General features: G+C 33.4%; 1 protein-coding gene across 1 annotated transcript in view; it reads right to left on the reverse strand.

The window, feature by feature from the left end:
• LOC130448365 (disintegrin and metalloproteinase domain-containing protein 10-like) overlaps positions 1 to 15,813 on the reverse strand; it is a 237,446-nt gene that overhangs the window by 76,293 nt on the left and 145,340 nt on the right. The window contains exons 4-5 of the mRNA XM_056785723.1: positions 10,127 to 10,312; positions 3,151 to 3,561 (exon numbers count right to left, since the gene is read on the reverse strand). Of these exons, the coding sequence (XP_056641701.1) occupies positions 3,151 to 3,561; positions 10,127 to 10,312 (597 nt within the window). The remainder of the gene's footprint in view (positions 1 to 3,150; positions 3,562 to 10,126; positions 10,313 to 15,813) is intronic.

Consider the following 15,813-nt stretch of genomic DNA (forward strand, 5'->3'; position numbering starts at 1 on the left):
CAGAAGATCTTAAAACTTAATAATTGAAACAAAAAAAGGATCTTTATAATGAAAACAATTCGATACTTAAGACTTGTTACAAGAAAAATCAACAGAAGCATTGGAAAAACAGACGTCAGATCATAAGCAATCTCATTAGGAATAAAGTGTGTTAAAATTGTTGCACAGCTTTGGAGAGCTTTTCTCTGCTCTGACAAGCTGAAATTATCAGAAACAGAAGAAGATTCGATACTGTTTGGTTGTGGAAAGTTTTTTTGACTATTTCACTAGCTGGAAATTATCAGAAGCAGAAGAAGATTACATACTGTTCGGTTGTGGAAAGTTTTTTTGACTATTTCACTAGCTGAAATTATCAGAAATAAAAGAAGATTCGTTACTGTTCAGTTTTGAAAAATTTTTCTGACTGTTTTACAATCTGAAATTATCAGAAACAATAGAACATTTGATACTGTTCGGTTGTGAAAAGTTTTTTCGACTATTTCACTAGCTGAAAATATCAAAAACATTCGAGAACGAAAATGAGAAAATGTGAGAAACTCGGCAACAAAAGCTTTAGTATAATAAAAATTGGAAGTTAGTTAGTTAGTTATTATTGGAAAGATAACCTGGAAGATTTATTCGAGAGTATTATGCAGCTTTGGTAAATTCAGTTAACTATTCCACGCGTTAATGTTACAAGCTTACACAAACATAAATAATTGAAAACGAAAATGAAGAAAATGTAAGATAATTCAGAGTTTGTCAAGTAAGAAGTAGCATCAGAAGCTCCGGTATAAGGAAAATCAGAAAGTCATAAGATTTTTCAAATTATTAGAACCAAGACATACAGGATTCAAAAAATTTGTACAGCTATAGAAACTGTTTCTCATCATTCTATACGTTTTTGTCATAGACTGAGATTAGAAGAAAAATTATGGTAAAAATTGAAGGAAAGTATTTTAAAATAGAAACGAAGAAGAAGAACTTATCAATATAAAGAAGATCTACATAATGTGTGTAAGGTTATGGTACAGGTATAGAAATAAACAATGTTAGACGAGAAAACTCTTAGGTCCTTAGTCCTGAATCTACAACATCATTCGAAATTTTCTACATATTACTATAGGAATTGATACAATCCCTGGCAAATTAGAAGTTTTGTGACAAATTAGTTTGGCTAGATCTCATAAAGGAGAAAACTGCTATTAAAAAATGTGAATGTTTCCGCAGAAGCCTCAATAGAAAACGCAATAACAACTCTAAAAACTAGGTCTAATTCTTATTCCAAGAATTCTGCTGTAAGTTTTTGTAGTTTTTCACTGGAAAACTGCATTTTCCAATGTCGAAGTAATTCGTATTCAAAGTGGTCAAATAATGATTCAACAAGTCAAAAATATGAGAAATGTATTTTCCTGGAAAACATATGCAAAAATAAGCATATTTGTTCTGGAAAATGTCTCATAATTGTGGAATTTATTATGAAATTCGTCAGAAAGCTGATTCTTGAGCAATTTTATCCAATTCTCTCATCGTCTTTCCCTCGTTGTACACTTATATCTGCCATGAAAACACGAGGCAATTAGGTAAATTAATATAATATTATGATGAGTGATGACATAACATAGTTCCCACATAATTTAGATTGACGTGTTCTACTATTATTTTTATCAGAAAACACGCGAAGACATCCTGTTATCACAACAATTATCTTTTCTATTATATTTTATTTCACTTCACTCAGCATTATTTTTCATTTCATTGGTTCATAATTAAACAGAAAGTTTGTCCCTGTTCAGTCACGAACAAGTTTAATTGATTCTCTTCAAATTTAACTGGCGCTACGAACAGGAAACTGTCTAAAAAACGCTTTTTTGTGTGGTGTACCAGATATTAGAATCAGACAATCGTTTTGCGGAATGATGGAAGTATATATTTTTTCGCACAATTGGGGGAGACATTGTAATATTTTTACTAACTTGATCTACTGTTGAAGTAATCAATTTTCTAAAAACAAATCAGTAAAAACAACCCGAGATCATTTGAATAATTATTTACAGTCAGACATGAAAAAGTTTCATCGTATACTATTATTGTTTATTGTTGAACATTTTTGCACACTCGGAAAGAAATTAATAAGAAATAAATAATCGATTTCAATTGATATCAAAATTTCAAAGAACATATATTGATAGATATTATAAATCTACAGTCTGTAGTTGTTAGATATTTGAATTTTTGATTTGCAACTTAAACTTTTATCATTTCTTATTATTTCGGTGCACAATTTTGGTATTCTCTGTAACAAGTTCCACAAATCGTTGTTAAGCTGGAAGATAAATTTTCTGCGCGCAAACACTGTCCTCTTAGATGCGAGAACCTCAAACTTTGAGTCTTCACTCCATAAAACATGCGTACAATTTTTATGTTCTCTGACCCACTGCAGTCCCTTAGAAGAGATTTCTTCCCTGCTACTCTCCTCTAAAGAAGCCAGCTTCTCTCAATCTCCTCGTTACTGTAGAAGTACTCAATGGCAGATCCCTAGTTCATTGAGTTGAGCTACTATATCTGGATCAGTGAGTCGTCTAACACGTTCACTGCTCAATACAATGCGTTTATCTTCAGCGGTTGTGGTTTTTAGAGGCCGCTCTGAACGTTTTGTATCGCCAATTTTCTGGTGAATGCATAATTTTTCACGGTATTTTTCGAGATATTTTTAATTCGGCGGTAATGGTACGGTTACTTTTGCCTAGACTATGAAGACTTTCGATTAATGCATGAATTTCAACCGATAGTTCCATAGACACCGACAAAATAATTCACAGTTAAAGCATAAAAGACAAATAACAAATCAGCCGGTATTTGCAAGTTCTAAGTTGTCACATTCACTGAAAAAATATAAGCAAACAAATAAACAACGAATCAAAATGAAAAGGAAAACAGATATTTAAATGAATAGTGATTGTGGGACTCTGATAAAGATGACTAAAGCATTACATACTGATATAGAATCTAAATAAAGAGTAATATTTTGAATATTTCATTTAATCATGCCATAAATAGTGTAATGCTAAATACGCAGTTATCTAAAAGCTGACACGACTATTCAAGGAGTCTTTATTCCACTTTTTTGAATTTAAGAAGCTACATAAGTGTAATTGTTGAATTAAGTACCTGTATTTCTGTAGATGGCGTTAACTCTCTGAACGTGCCTGGTCATCACTTCGATACAAGCCTCCTCAGTACCATACTTGGAAAAGAATTGATGATCTGCTTGTAAATAAAGCATACAAGTAGTTTTTTTAGGATCCACGGTAGCTCGTTTGTTGACATTTCGAAAAATCAGCCCAGATGCATCTACCGCTGTTCTATTAGAAAACATTTCGAGTTCTTCGTCTATTGGCTGGTTAAGATCGAAGATTGGTGTGAAAGGACGTCTAGTTCTATTTGGATTGAAATATAATGGAGGATCATCGTAATTTGGAGGTAGTTTAGCTTCGGCTTCTAGTAACCATCGTTTTTTTCGGTGGTTTTGGTTTCTGCTCGAGTTTTTGAGATGTAGACGATGCGAGGCACAAGGTTGTCCTATGAAAAGAAAAAGTTCAAATTAAATTTAAGGAACCACTCAGGAATCAAAGGAATAAAACAAGCCACCGAAAACGCAGACACGTTAATAATTAATACCGCAATAATCGTTTCATCGACATTTGATTTTGTAGTAGTTGTCTATTAAGATGTAGATCTTCTCGTTTTTTTGATGGTGCTATCAACGCATCCACACTTATACATCCTCAAATCAGGAGAAGGAAAGGTTGGAAGTAATATATTCTGACATAGCCACGTGGCCGATTCAGCTAGGGCAGCTTGACAAAAACTTGGAGTCTTCTTTAAGACTGAAAGGTTATATCTTCCGCAACAGCTTCTAATCCTCTACAAGGTGCAGATTCGTCGGCTCCAAAGCATACCCTGAAGATGATCGACTCAATACAGAAGAGAGCGGTCCAGAGTTGACCAGAGACTTAGTCAGCTTAGAGCATAAAAGAAAGATCCCCGACTTGAATCTGTTTTACCAATACTTCCACGGCAAATGCTCTTTAACCTGTTCAACATAATCCCGCCTAATACAGACCTACTTCGAAGGCAGACGTAGCTTATAAATACCGAGTTGCCCTGCAGAATATCAATTTATCGGGACTTATTTCTTTAGAGACTTTCAAGCCTTTGGAACCAGCTACCAAGTCACGTCTTTCACAAGCGCTAAAGTCTACATAAGTTCAAGATCAATATCGACACGAATTTCCTCACGGCAGGCACCATTCGAATTATCAATAATTCAAAAATGTGCAGACTAATCCATCAAATTTTTAGATTAATATATCAAAGAACAAAGCAGGCAATGAGCTTCATCAGATTAATCAACCACCTTCTTTTTTTGTTTTATGCGCCTAACTCAAATTTCATTTTATCTAAAATTGTTGTAAAATCATTTTGATCTGTTTTTCTAGAATGGAAGTGCGATGCTAGTTAGGGTTATCCAACGTTGGATGAATAATTCCGGAGCAAGTAAGAAGTCTCCATGTCATAAATCATCTCCAATATATATTTAATACGATCCCATCTAGAGGACAAAGTTCTTGTGAAAAGCCATTTGGCTTTAACCTAATCACGTATTGTTATTTCAGCAAGTAATTAATCGAGAGGTAGTTATATTGAATTTGACATTTATTAATGAAAAATTAATTGCTTGGTAATTGAAGGGAGCAAATGGTTGCTGTGGGTCAGGGTGTATCTGAGAATAATTCTAGAATATCAAAGACATTAATCAAGATTAATGTATTACTATTTATTCAAATGTTGTTAATGATATTTGTAAACTGTTGATAAAGCTATTATTATAAGAGAAAATTGTTCCAAAAGTAAAGATGAAGAATAATAAAATCTTGAATCTACTATTTTTCAACCAGAATTATTAACATTAAATTGTCAATTGACATCAGGTTAATTTCTAATTAAATACTTGTAATTCTGACAAGTGAGGCAAACGGAATCACCCTATTGGGAAACCTCAGAACTTCTGTAAACGGTTTCGAGATTTGTAAGGTGAAAGAAACCAGAATCCAAATCAACAAGCTAACACTGTGGAGTTTGGTCACCCAACTCAAAGAAACTCAGACAACACAAGGTTCTCCTGAGGCCGATTATTTCCGGAGCAACTGTTTAGCTGAGATTATCACTACTTATTTTCTCAGAATATATCATTTTTTTTTAATTGTTCTCATCAAATAATATATAATAGTGGAGTACAAAAAAGTTATTATAGAAAAAATTAGATACAACCAAAAAAGAAACAGGAAGGCACGTGTAATTAGTGTATAACGTCGACTTGAAAATCTTCAACAGAAATAATTTAGTTAAATAAAAATGAACGCTGATATGCAAAAACCTTACATTCACACATTCTTTATGACTAAAAACGGATCTTTTAACGTCTTTATTTACAGAATAGGTCAATTGATGAGGAGCAGAGTATCAGCAGTATCTGTTAGTCATCTATTTTCCCAACAGTCCGCTTTTTACGCTTGTCTCATCATGAAAGGACAAAGTTAGTTTTTCCATTGAAATCCAGGATCGGTTTTTGTCAAGTGAATTCGTTTTTATTTTATCCCAAACATGACTTCCAAAATACCTTATTTCATTTTTTGAACGTTCTTTAAAATTAGGAAATTAGGGCTCCGCGCAGCAGTTGCGATATGCGTACGTCTCCGCTAAAGAGATTTAAAAAAAAACATGTTTTATAACATAAAATATCATTTTGAAAATTTAAGAGAAGTTTTAATATTTTCTTAACATTTAAAAGAATCGAGACCCGTAAAAATAAAAGATATGAATGTTCATAATTTTTAATTATGATTTTTTATAAGTATTGCAAAATTAGATATATCTAAAAAATAGTTTTCAATTGATCTTTAGCTCGGCCTATTCTCACATTAAACAATGGCAGTAACATAGGTTATGAACTCGAATGACGGTTGTTGAAACTACTCTGATGAGACGTAATGACGTCGAAACTGGTCAGTAGTTACAGCCTCTGCTTGTAATTGCGAGCCATTGGGGATGTTAATGTCGACAAAATGGTCTATTGACATCATTCTCTTCAAAGAAGTTGTAATTCAATATTCGTCAAGGTATTAACCAGGATAGCAGTTGTTTTCTCCTTTGAAGAACGGCAGAATACATTTTCAAAACATTAAATTTCGAAATTATTTCAGAGGTGAATAGATACATTCTACACACCTCATTTACCATCTGAAAAGATCTCAAAATTTTTGGAATGGTCTAAAAAGTTCTAAAAATTTATGAAATGATCTGAAAAGTTCCGAAATTGGTGAAATTTATTATCATTGATTTAGAATGTTCGAGAGCGTTTTAGAAATTTCCTGAATGATCTGAAAATTTCCAAAATAAGTGAAATTTATTATGATCGATTAGAAATGTTCGAAAATGTTCTGAAAATATCAAGAATGATCTAGAAACTTCTAGATTGATATAGAAAGTTTCAAAATGAGTGAAGTTTCTTATAATCGATTTAGAATGTTCGAGAACGTGCTAGAAATGTCCTGAATGTTCTGGAGCGTTCCAAAAGAGTTCAATTTATTATAAATGATTTAAAATATTCGAGAAATTTTTGGATTGATCTGGAAAGTTATTCAGTTTACTCTATTAGATATATTCTATATACACCGCATGTTCAATGAATGAATAAGTCTCTCAGTATCGAAAATAGAAATCTACAGTATCTATGTTGTAATGTGTTCCTTATATATTTTCTATATCATTAAACATGCTATAAATTTTAACCCCAGCAACGCCGAGTTTTGCTGCTAGTTTGTTTATAAAATTGTTTTAAGCAAATAGAACATTCGATATTTTGAATAACATTTTTTGCAATTTTGTTGTTCAGAGAAAATTATGATTTTTTGAATACATTTATACCAATTTTGAATTTTAATTGTTTAAAATCGAAATTTTTTCATATTTTGATTGTTAAAATAACTACATGAGAAATAATTATGCTTTTAAAATTCCTAATTTACACTTTTTTCATTGTTTATAAGTTTGACAATTTGTTATGGACAAATATAGACCAAAGTTATATTTTATTGAATTATAAAAACATCTATATACAAAAAAGTGTGAGAAAATTTTTTTCTCTTTTATCATAATATGATATTAGAAAGTATTATAATAAATAAAAAAAATTACCTCTAAATTGTTGAAATCTATGAGTTTACATAAGAAATAACCTAAATGAAAGTAATAAAAAAAATAATAATATGAATAAAAATCGTATACTAATTATCATTTACGTTTTTTTTTGGATTTGTTCATTATATATGGAAATATCGACTAATTATGTGACACAGTTTTTTTAGTGTAATCATGATTTCCCACACATGGAAAAGCGCAAATAATTTTATACACCTATGTTTTCTCTAGATACAACCCTGCATTAATCCCCACTATTCAGACGAAGAAAGTTATCATTCAACCGGAAACCTTTAAAATACAAAAAATACCGACGAGCTTTTTCTCTTTCCAACCCTTCAAGTTACATCTTAACGCTTAAAGCACTACGTTCTGTCAAACAAGAAAAACGCTTTTTTCCACGACGACGTCGAACATATTATGATTAACAACGAGGTCGAGTCTTCACTGATCCCCTTTATATATCGAGAAAAATTGATTTTATTCCAATAATAGGCTGAACACGTGGACACAAGGGTGGCAAAATATCAGCACTAGAATATTTATTAATTCATAATACGATAGCATAAAGGGAAAAAAATGAGATTAGACCAGAATTATTTTATAATAATACAACAATTCTACTTCTGGAGTGTTTTAAAATAATCCATCCAATTATCTGCCCAAATTAAAAGATTCCAAATTGCTCACAAAATGGACATAGATTATCATTAATTTCAACCAGTATGATTAGGGATGAAAAATTTACTTATTTGTAATCTAATTAATTACATTCCTTTTGATAGGAGTCTAATATAACCCCGCTATGAAAAATGCTGCAATCCATTTCTAGGTTAGTATGAAACAAGTTTTTTTGTGAGAGCATTTGTTATTTTGCAAGATAGTGGTACATTTTAATAAAGTATGTGAGCCTTGTGGTGGAAATTAAAAATCAAGCAAGTTTCATATTAAATATATATGTTCTTCACAAAACAATCTACAATATTTTGCAGGTATTTCTTCCGCAGCGTTTCTCGTAAGTTATACGTGCATGAGTTTTACAAAAACCATAATTCGGCAAGTGTAGCTCAGATACAATTCGGCAATATTCATCACTTAAATGATGCCCTTAAGTGAGTGGAAAACGTAGACCGTGTTCGCGACGAGCTGGCTTCTATTTGGACGCGTGCTGTTTATACAAAGCTTTGAGCCTGCACCTTTACAAAATTCAGTTGGTTCAAGAATTGAAGCCTTGGATGCTGAAGAAAAATTTGAGTGTTAGTGTGGATGAATCTACCACCCTAACACAAACCTTTTATTTACCTTTATAATATATTAAATATTAATAATTTGTTATTAATGGTAAATAATAAATTATTCATTATTATACGAAAGACTAGTGCACTATTCAGCTTAGATCCGGTATTATTTGCCTATCCCGGATACAAAGTATCAAAAGGATTAAGCTCGGTTCACATGATAAACTTGCGCACTGTGTGGCAAGTATTCAATATTACCGCCTTCTGGATGTCGGCGAAGGTGTTGTTTTGATAATGCCAGTTTGGAGATCCTATCGTGAAGGGTCTTGGTCAGTTTCTTCTGGTATTTGTTGAGAACAGAGTGTTAGGTATAGCTACACCGGCAAGAAGGACTGAATTGACTCTTCTATAGTACAACAATGTCAGGTCTGTTAATCGTCACCAGTCTAGCGTAGCTATTCGTGTTGATAACTTGATATTGGATAGTCATAATGAAGCCTTCGGTTTCTGGAGAGAGATTTCCGCTAGCAAGCCATCTGCTTGAAGCCTCTTTGTCAACAAGCGACTGGTTGAGGTCGTGATGATATCTACCGTGTAGTGTCTTTCGTAACCACTGTTCCAGCTTCTCGATGTCCAATACTATATTCAGATTCTGGTATTGTGAGCTTGAGGAGTGAGTAATTCTCATCCTCCTTGGATATAATCCAATGTAGGTTGGAGGTCTCTGATTTCCTATGAAAGACTTTACTTAGTTTCATTTCCTGTCGAGAGTGCAGGTTAAGTTGTTCTAATAGTGGATGACTTCGGGTGGTAGTTGTCATTCTTCGTCTTCATTGTTTGTGTCAACTTCGTTAAAACGTTAAAGCAGGCATGGTATAGGTATTGATTGCTTGGACAAAGTTAACTGCATTTAATTCGGACTTCATAAGTGACTTCATTCTTTTCGTGTATTGATTCTGGATTATAGCTTTTTTCTCTGCTTGTGGTCTAGTAACTTAGCCTGTTGAGATTCTAGTTCTCCATTTTCCAACGCCTATACGATATCTCCGTTGGAAATTTGTATATTTCCGTTATTGACAATGTCTTTCTCGATATGTCGAGTCTTGAACTTAAACAGTCCAAACTCCATATGGATATCAATGGAGAATCGATGTGTTATTGATTTGACGATTATTGGTTGCAAATAGCTTGATATCGTCCATGTGAAGAAGATGGAAGATGGTGCATGGTATATTCTGATATTCCGTAGAAACACTTCCTATATTATAAATTACATAACTACATATTTTCGTCAACAACAACAGGTCTAAGTGTGCTTCATACACAAGATGTTGAAATGAAAAAAAGTCAATCGATTCTTTTTAACATATCACCTGAAATTTTATGACGTATAGCGTCATAAATTCTGGGAAAACAAGTGAACTAGGAACTGCCTTAACCATTTCTTAAAAAATCGTCTTGTTTATAGGTCTCTTTTGATAGAAAACTTTAATATAGACCGAAATAGGTCGGAACCTCAATTTTTTACCTGTTTTTTTTTAAAATTCATTTTATACAAAAAAATCAAAGTTAAAAGCAGTATGCAAGTAATACTATGTTCTTTTATTGACACCTTAGGCTTGTTATCATCTTATCAATCCACTTACCTTTTGTAAGATTCTGAACGTCGGACGTTCTATAAATTATAGAATGGAATGGAGAGTTCAGCATATCTTCTATCGATAAATATCTACTCAAAGGTTCGATGTGGAATTCTTCAAAAGTAGTGAGTATTGTGCCTTCGAAGAGACCTTCTTTAGTTATCACACCGTGGACTTCCGAATTTTCATCATCTGAAACAAACAATTGGTTTATATAAAATTGAATATTGTAAGGAATGAAGGTTGAGGCAAATATCATTGTTCTGGTAACAATCAAGGGTCCAAAAAACATTAATAGAAATGCTCATCATTTTCTTTTTTCCTTGATCAGGGCGATTCGCCTGGAGCACTGCTAACTTGGTGTTCAATAATTATCATTATAGTGGTGAGAGTCGATTATTAAATATGTTTACATCTAGGTATCACCAGAAAACAGTGCGGAAACATTTTATCTGGTGCCAGAAAAACATAACACCTGATAGAATCTCCGAACAAGCGAAAAAATCAATTTATTTCCTTTGTCCCAATAGCGAAGTCGAATTAAAACCACAAAGTTTCAAGGTACAAGTGAATACAAACCTTAAGGAACCGATTTTATCGTGAGATTTGCTTACTTTGTAAAATAGCTGAAAAAACTGAACAAAACAAGGGAGCGTTTTTGCACCGCTTCATGATCCAAACTATTCGAATGAAAATAATAAAATTGAGTAGTGTTATCAACTTCATATAGGAAAATTATTTTACCGAATTAATTAGACTACATGTTGAATCCAATCTTATTTACATCGACAATTCATTACATCATTTTCGTTTTTATCCCCAAACACCACTCAAACTAATTCAATTACCGACTACCAGTAACATACAAAGTCTCTCTTCCTCTTTCCCTATCTTTCGCTCTCTCTCGATCCTAACGGAATGTTGATTAAACCCCGTATCAAGCTTCCACTATCGGAAAATGTTTTCAAAGGTGTTGTTTGCCCCGTTCGATGTTGTACACAGCGAGTTCAATCAGTTAGTTGGTTGGCCCTATCGGCTACAACCAGACCATACGCCGCCCCGCTCTTAATTTGGATTGATCGATCTCGTAAACTTAAGCCTAAAATCCTCTTTGCCGTTAAAGCGATTTAATGATGTTCCTTTGTTTCAGGTATGTGTCGACTTCGGGATGTTTGAGGATTAGAACAGGAGTGGTTGTTTGGTTTTATCGTTAAATCGTTACAGGGATACAGCTCTTAACTATTACGCAGTTGGTCTTTATGCCGCAAATTATATAACTACACAAAAATTTTGTGAATTATTATAATATGCATCTGAATATTTTGACTATCATGGACGACTTTGTAGCGTATAAATTTGGCACTTGTATTGGACAAGTAACAATAAAGAAATTAGAAAACTAATTAACATTTTCTTAAAATTACCTGAAGTTGTACATTCTTTTTCTTCCAGTTATTGATCTGATCAACGACAAAAATATGCTTCAATTAGCAGATATCTATGAGATCTGCTTTGTTACTTAGGTTTTGAGATATAACAACATTATAAGTGAATATTTTAAATCTGACATGATACTTGAAACATTCATTTTGGTCAGTTTGTTTTCCTATGACTTTCGCCGTACATCAGTCAAATTGTACATTAAGATAGCAAGTGAACGGCTAGTTCTGATTTTTTGGTTGTTGTTTGGGACTATTAGGAAAGTCTAAATCCAATTTTTGCAGGAATTAAAACCTTGTGCTTTTTTCATAGTACTCCAAAAAACCGTTATGCTGGTTTTCTCGCTATAACTTTGAAATGATGCGTTTGTCGTGAATGGCTATTCCATAATTATTTAAATGAGGTACAATTAGCTACAAAACGAGACTAAGTGGAGCTCTTTAGGTCTAATCGTTTCTGAGATAGATCTATTCAAAAATTGCTAATTTTTTCCAAAAAAGTGAAATTTTAAGTTTTGGTCAACTTTGGACCTAACCTAACCTAAACTAACGTAATAATCACGGAAAATACGTATTCTACGGAGGAAGTTATGAGGATAGAAGTTATAGCAAATTTAATTAGCTTTCGTTCAAGCTAAACCATACGTCTTTAGGCCTTATGGTTCTCTCACAACCGTCAAATAACCAAAAATGGAAAAATCGTTTTTTTTCTCTCGTAAATTTGACCTTATGAGTTCTAATGATGGTAATGGGTAATTTACACACAAAAAATACTAGGTACTCTTAAAAAACGACTGTAATTCAATTCTGAAAGGTATATTACATAAACAAAACACGTGAAAAAATTATGCACACTCAGATTCTGAATCAAATAGTTAATAAAATAGATGATGGAATAATTTATTGATAATGGATCAATGGAATCTGTAATTCATTTTTTACATCGAATTAATATTTTTTCTGAACCATTTTGCCTGCTTCGTAGATGATTTTCATGTTTGAAGAGTCGACCACCATATCAAGCTGTTGGCCAGTGATAGCAACAAACGCAGGTTCATTGGTTTTATTCGGTCTGCCTTCTACACCCAAGGAATTGAGACAAGACAGGCACCCGAAGATGTTGACAGTGAAATAGTTGAATTGGCCCTTGAAAAGAGTACTTTATTTCAATCAGTCATCATTGTTGGAAAGGATGTAGATCTCCTCGTCCTGCTCAATGCTTGGGATCGGATGTAAGAAACGTTTTCTTCCAGAAAAGTGGCAGAGTTGATGCTGGCCCCTTGCAATATTTCCCAAAATCTTTCAAAAGTGGAGAGCCTGCAATCGCCCCTGGTTTCGTACTTTTTCTTCACGCCTTCATTTTCGAAAAAATGTCGCCACCGTTCCATAAACACAAAAACGTCTTTGAACAGTCAAAACATCGAATTGATCGGTCATTCGCCATGCAGTCCTTGTAACGCACTCACTGATTTCTTCTTATTCCCGAGGATCAAAAATAAATTGCGAGGTCAAGGTTTTTCTACACTTGTAGAAAGGGTTGATGAAGTACCTCAATCGGAATGGAAATAATGCTTCGACACTTGGTTCAAACAAGTATTAGTCTTAATGAGAATATTTTGAAAAACAATAAAGTCATATCCAATTTTCTCCTTTGTTTTTATTTGTCTATTTCAAAACTTGAGGATCAACCCTCGTATGTATAGTCTAGGGGGGTGTCATATACGAGGGTTGTCTGACAAGTTTCCGACCTAACAAACAAGATATTTTCAGCCTGGTCTCTCTTTCAGTCTGTATACTTTTTTTCTGCGGTGCTCTAACATTTTCTATAATTTTCGGCTTTTTTTTCTCCAAAAAGCACGTTTACTTCCGCCCCTGATAAGAATCTTCCTTCTGTAAGTGAAAATTTGAGGTTAGCAAATGGGAAAAAGACTCTTGGGGTAAAATCTGCCGAATATGGTGGGTAGTCAATCAATCTGAGGCATTTATTGTTCCTCAAATGCAGTTGCCATCGCTTTTTCGGCAGATGAAACCGTTTTTGCTTCTTTCGGGACTATTTCGTCCTTTCCAATTCACTGTTTCGGTTATATTCTAGTTTAAGGAGTGCAGTGGTAGGTATAGCTTTCACCCCGCTGAAACCTGCTGAGGAATGTTCTTTAGAATGCGCTTTTGGTCCAAGATGAAAAACGCGCTATCCAAGACGTGAATAATTTATGCATGCATAATTTTCCAGTCATCACATTGCAAGTGCGTTGTTTTGATATGCCTATAACCTCTTCTATTCTTCTAACCTTAATCCTCCTAATTTCTGGCTGATGATAAAAGACCGTGTACGTTGAAAATACCAATTACCAATCGTAGGCTAACCTAACCTAAATAGTCGTATTTCGAGCCTGCTTAGCAGATCAGCATCTATGTGTGCCTTTGCTTGTCTAATATCTCATGTCAGGTGTTTTCATCTATATTTGTAGAGACTATCTTACGAGGAGATTTCTCAGGGATGTGGTAGCTACATTTTAAGCTATATCAAGAATGGATTGCCACTGGTGGTTATAATCTTCCAGTCATCGCTCACCAAATTATGAAGGACTTTTTTGAACGCTTAGTAAAATCTTAATGACACTTATTCGGCTATTATGGCTTTCAAGATAGTTACTTGTCGAGTTTATCCAAGTATCCAAGTACAAGCTCTCATTATTCATCAAAGGTTCGAAATATATTGTAAGGTTTATAGGCGATAGGATTTTAATGGCCACTATTGGGACCGAATGCATTTGCAAACTGGTTATCGCACTATTGGTTTTTAGATCGACATATTTTATTTCAAATGCCGAACTATGAACCTTTCCATTATTATAAATAAAGGTAATTCATTCTGAAATTGTGATTATTCTGATGGTAGGTAAGAGAAAGTGGACAATGAAGGGAGCCTTTTGATAGTGAGCATATCAAATATAATAATTGTAACATTGAGGGATATCCGTGTCCCTATTTACGCCACTTCAAACATCACTAAACATCTTTTGAAGCGCCCACAAGTTCATATTCTATTGAAATTCTATTTTCAGGATTCAACAGTTGAAGACTTCAGATAAATACGGGAATCCTGTATTATAATATATGTCGTAGGAGCAGTATACAATGATTATTTCACAGAATATCATCGAAAGACGTATGTTTATCTCAGTATATAATACCCACCAGCACACATAGTTGAATTGTCGCTTATACTCTGCAAACGTTTTATTATATTCTAGGTGGAATAGGATGTTTCGAAAACTGCTTTGTGACGGAGTTTGTGGTAGATGAAACTGTCGGAAATATCAGGGAAAGTTCTTTGTTTTCCCAGTGAATCGAATCAAGATTTACTGTCGTTTCATTTAATAATGTTACATATTCAGATTTGAATTTAGTGAAATAGTAGAAAATGTTGAAAAATATGAATTATTGATACTAGAGATTTCATTGATATACATGAAATATGAAAATTGTAACAGCTTCAACTATTCGAAAGGATTTTAATTTACATTCACAAAATGGTGATTATTTAAGGATTTATTAGAGTGAATTTATTTTAACTTGTAATTATTTAATATTTTTTCATTACTTATCGATAATCAAAGTGTAGTTGTAGCAATAATAAACCAATGGGCAAATAAGATTTCTAAAAATACAAAATATATATGGTGATCCATTTGAAATAACATAGTTCATGATTTTTGCGGAAAAATACAAGATCTGACTACAATGTAAATACAACCATAATACCGGCCGTATCATAAGATCCTCGTTTACAAAAATTTATAAAAATCGTACAAACCGTTTCAGATATAAAGATATACAAGCAATGTTTTTGCCTCCACAGGTACGACAACCTAAGTATCAGAGGACATTAAAGAGGATTTATCGAAGGAACCTGCTTTCTTCTTTAATTGACGCGTTGGACCAGGGAGAAGATATGGTGAACAAATTATCATATTAATTTAAATGACGTTGCTTACTATTTGGCTCGTTCTTGAGAGAGCGTTGCACCATTTCTAAGTCTTGGAAAGTTTTGCTCCAAGAAAATAAATAATCTGAAGGTGGAGAAAATTTACAGAAAGAGACTTAATCCGACAACACCAGCCTACTTCCATTGTTACAACAAAAGCGCGGACGCAATAGAAGAAGATGTGAATGAGTGGTTGGCCCAACATGAACGGTATGAAGTGACAGATGAAGAAATAGTAAATATGGTAAACGGAAGAAGAGAAAAAG

Source organism: Diorhabda sublineata, chromosome 8, assembly GCF_026230105.1.
Source record: "Diorhabda sublineata isolate icDioSubl1.1 chromosome 8, icDioSubl1.1, whole genome shotgun sequence".
In the NCBI taxonomy this organism is placed as follows: domain Eukaryota; kingdom Metazoa; phylum Arthropoda; class Insecta; order Coleoptera; family Chrysomelidae; genus Diorhabda; species Diorhabda sublineata.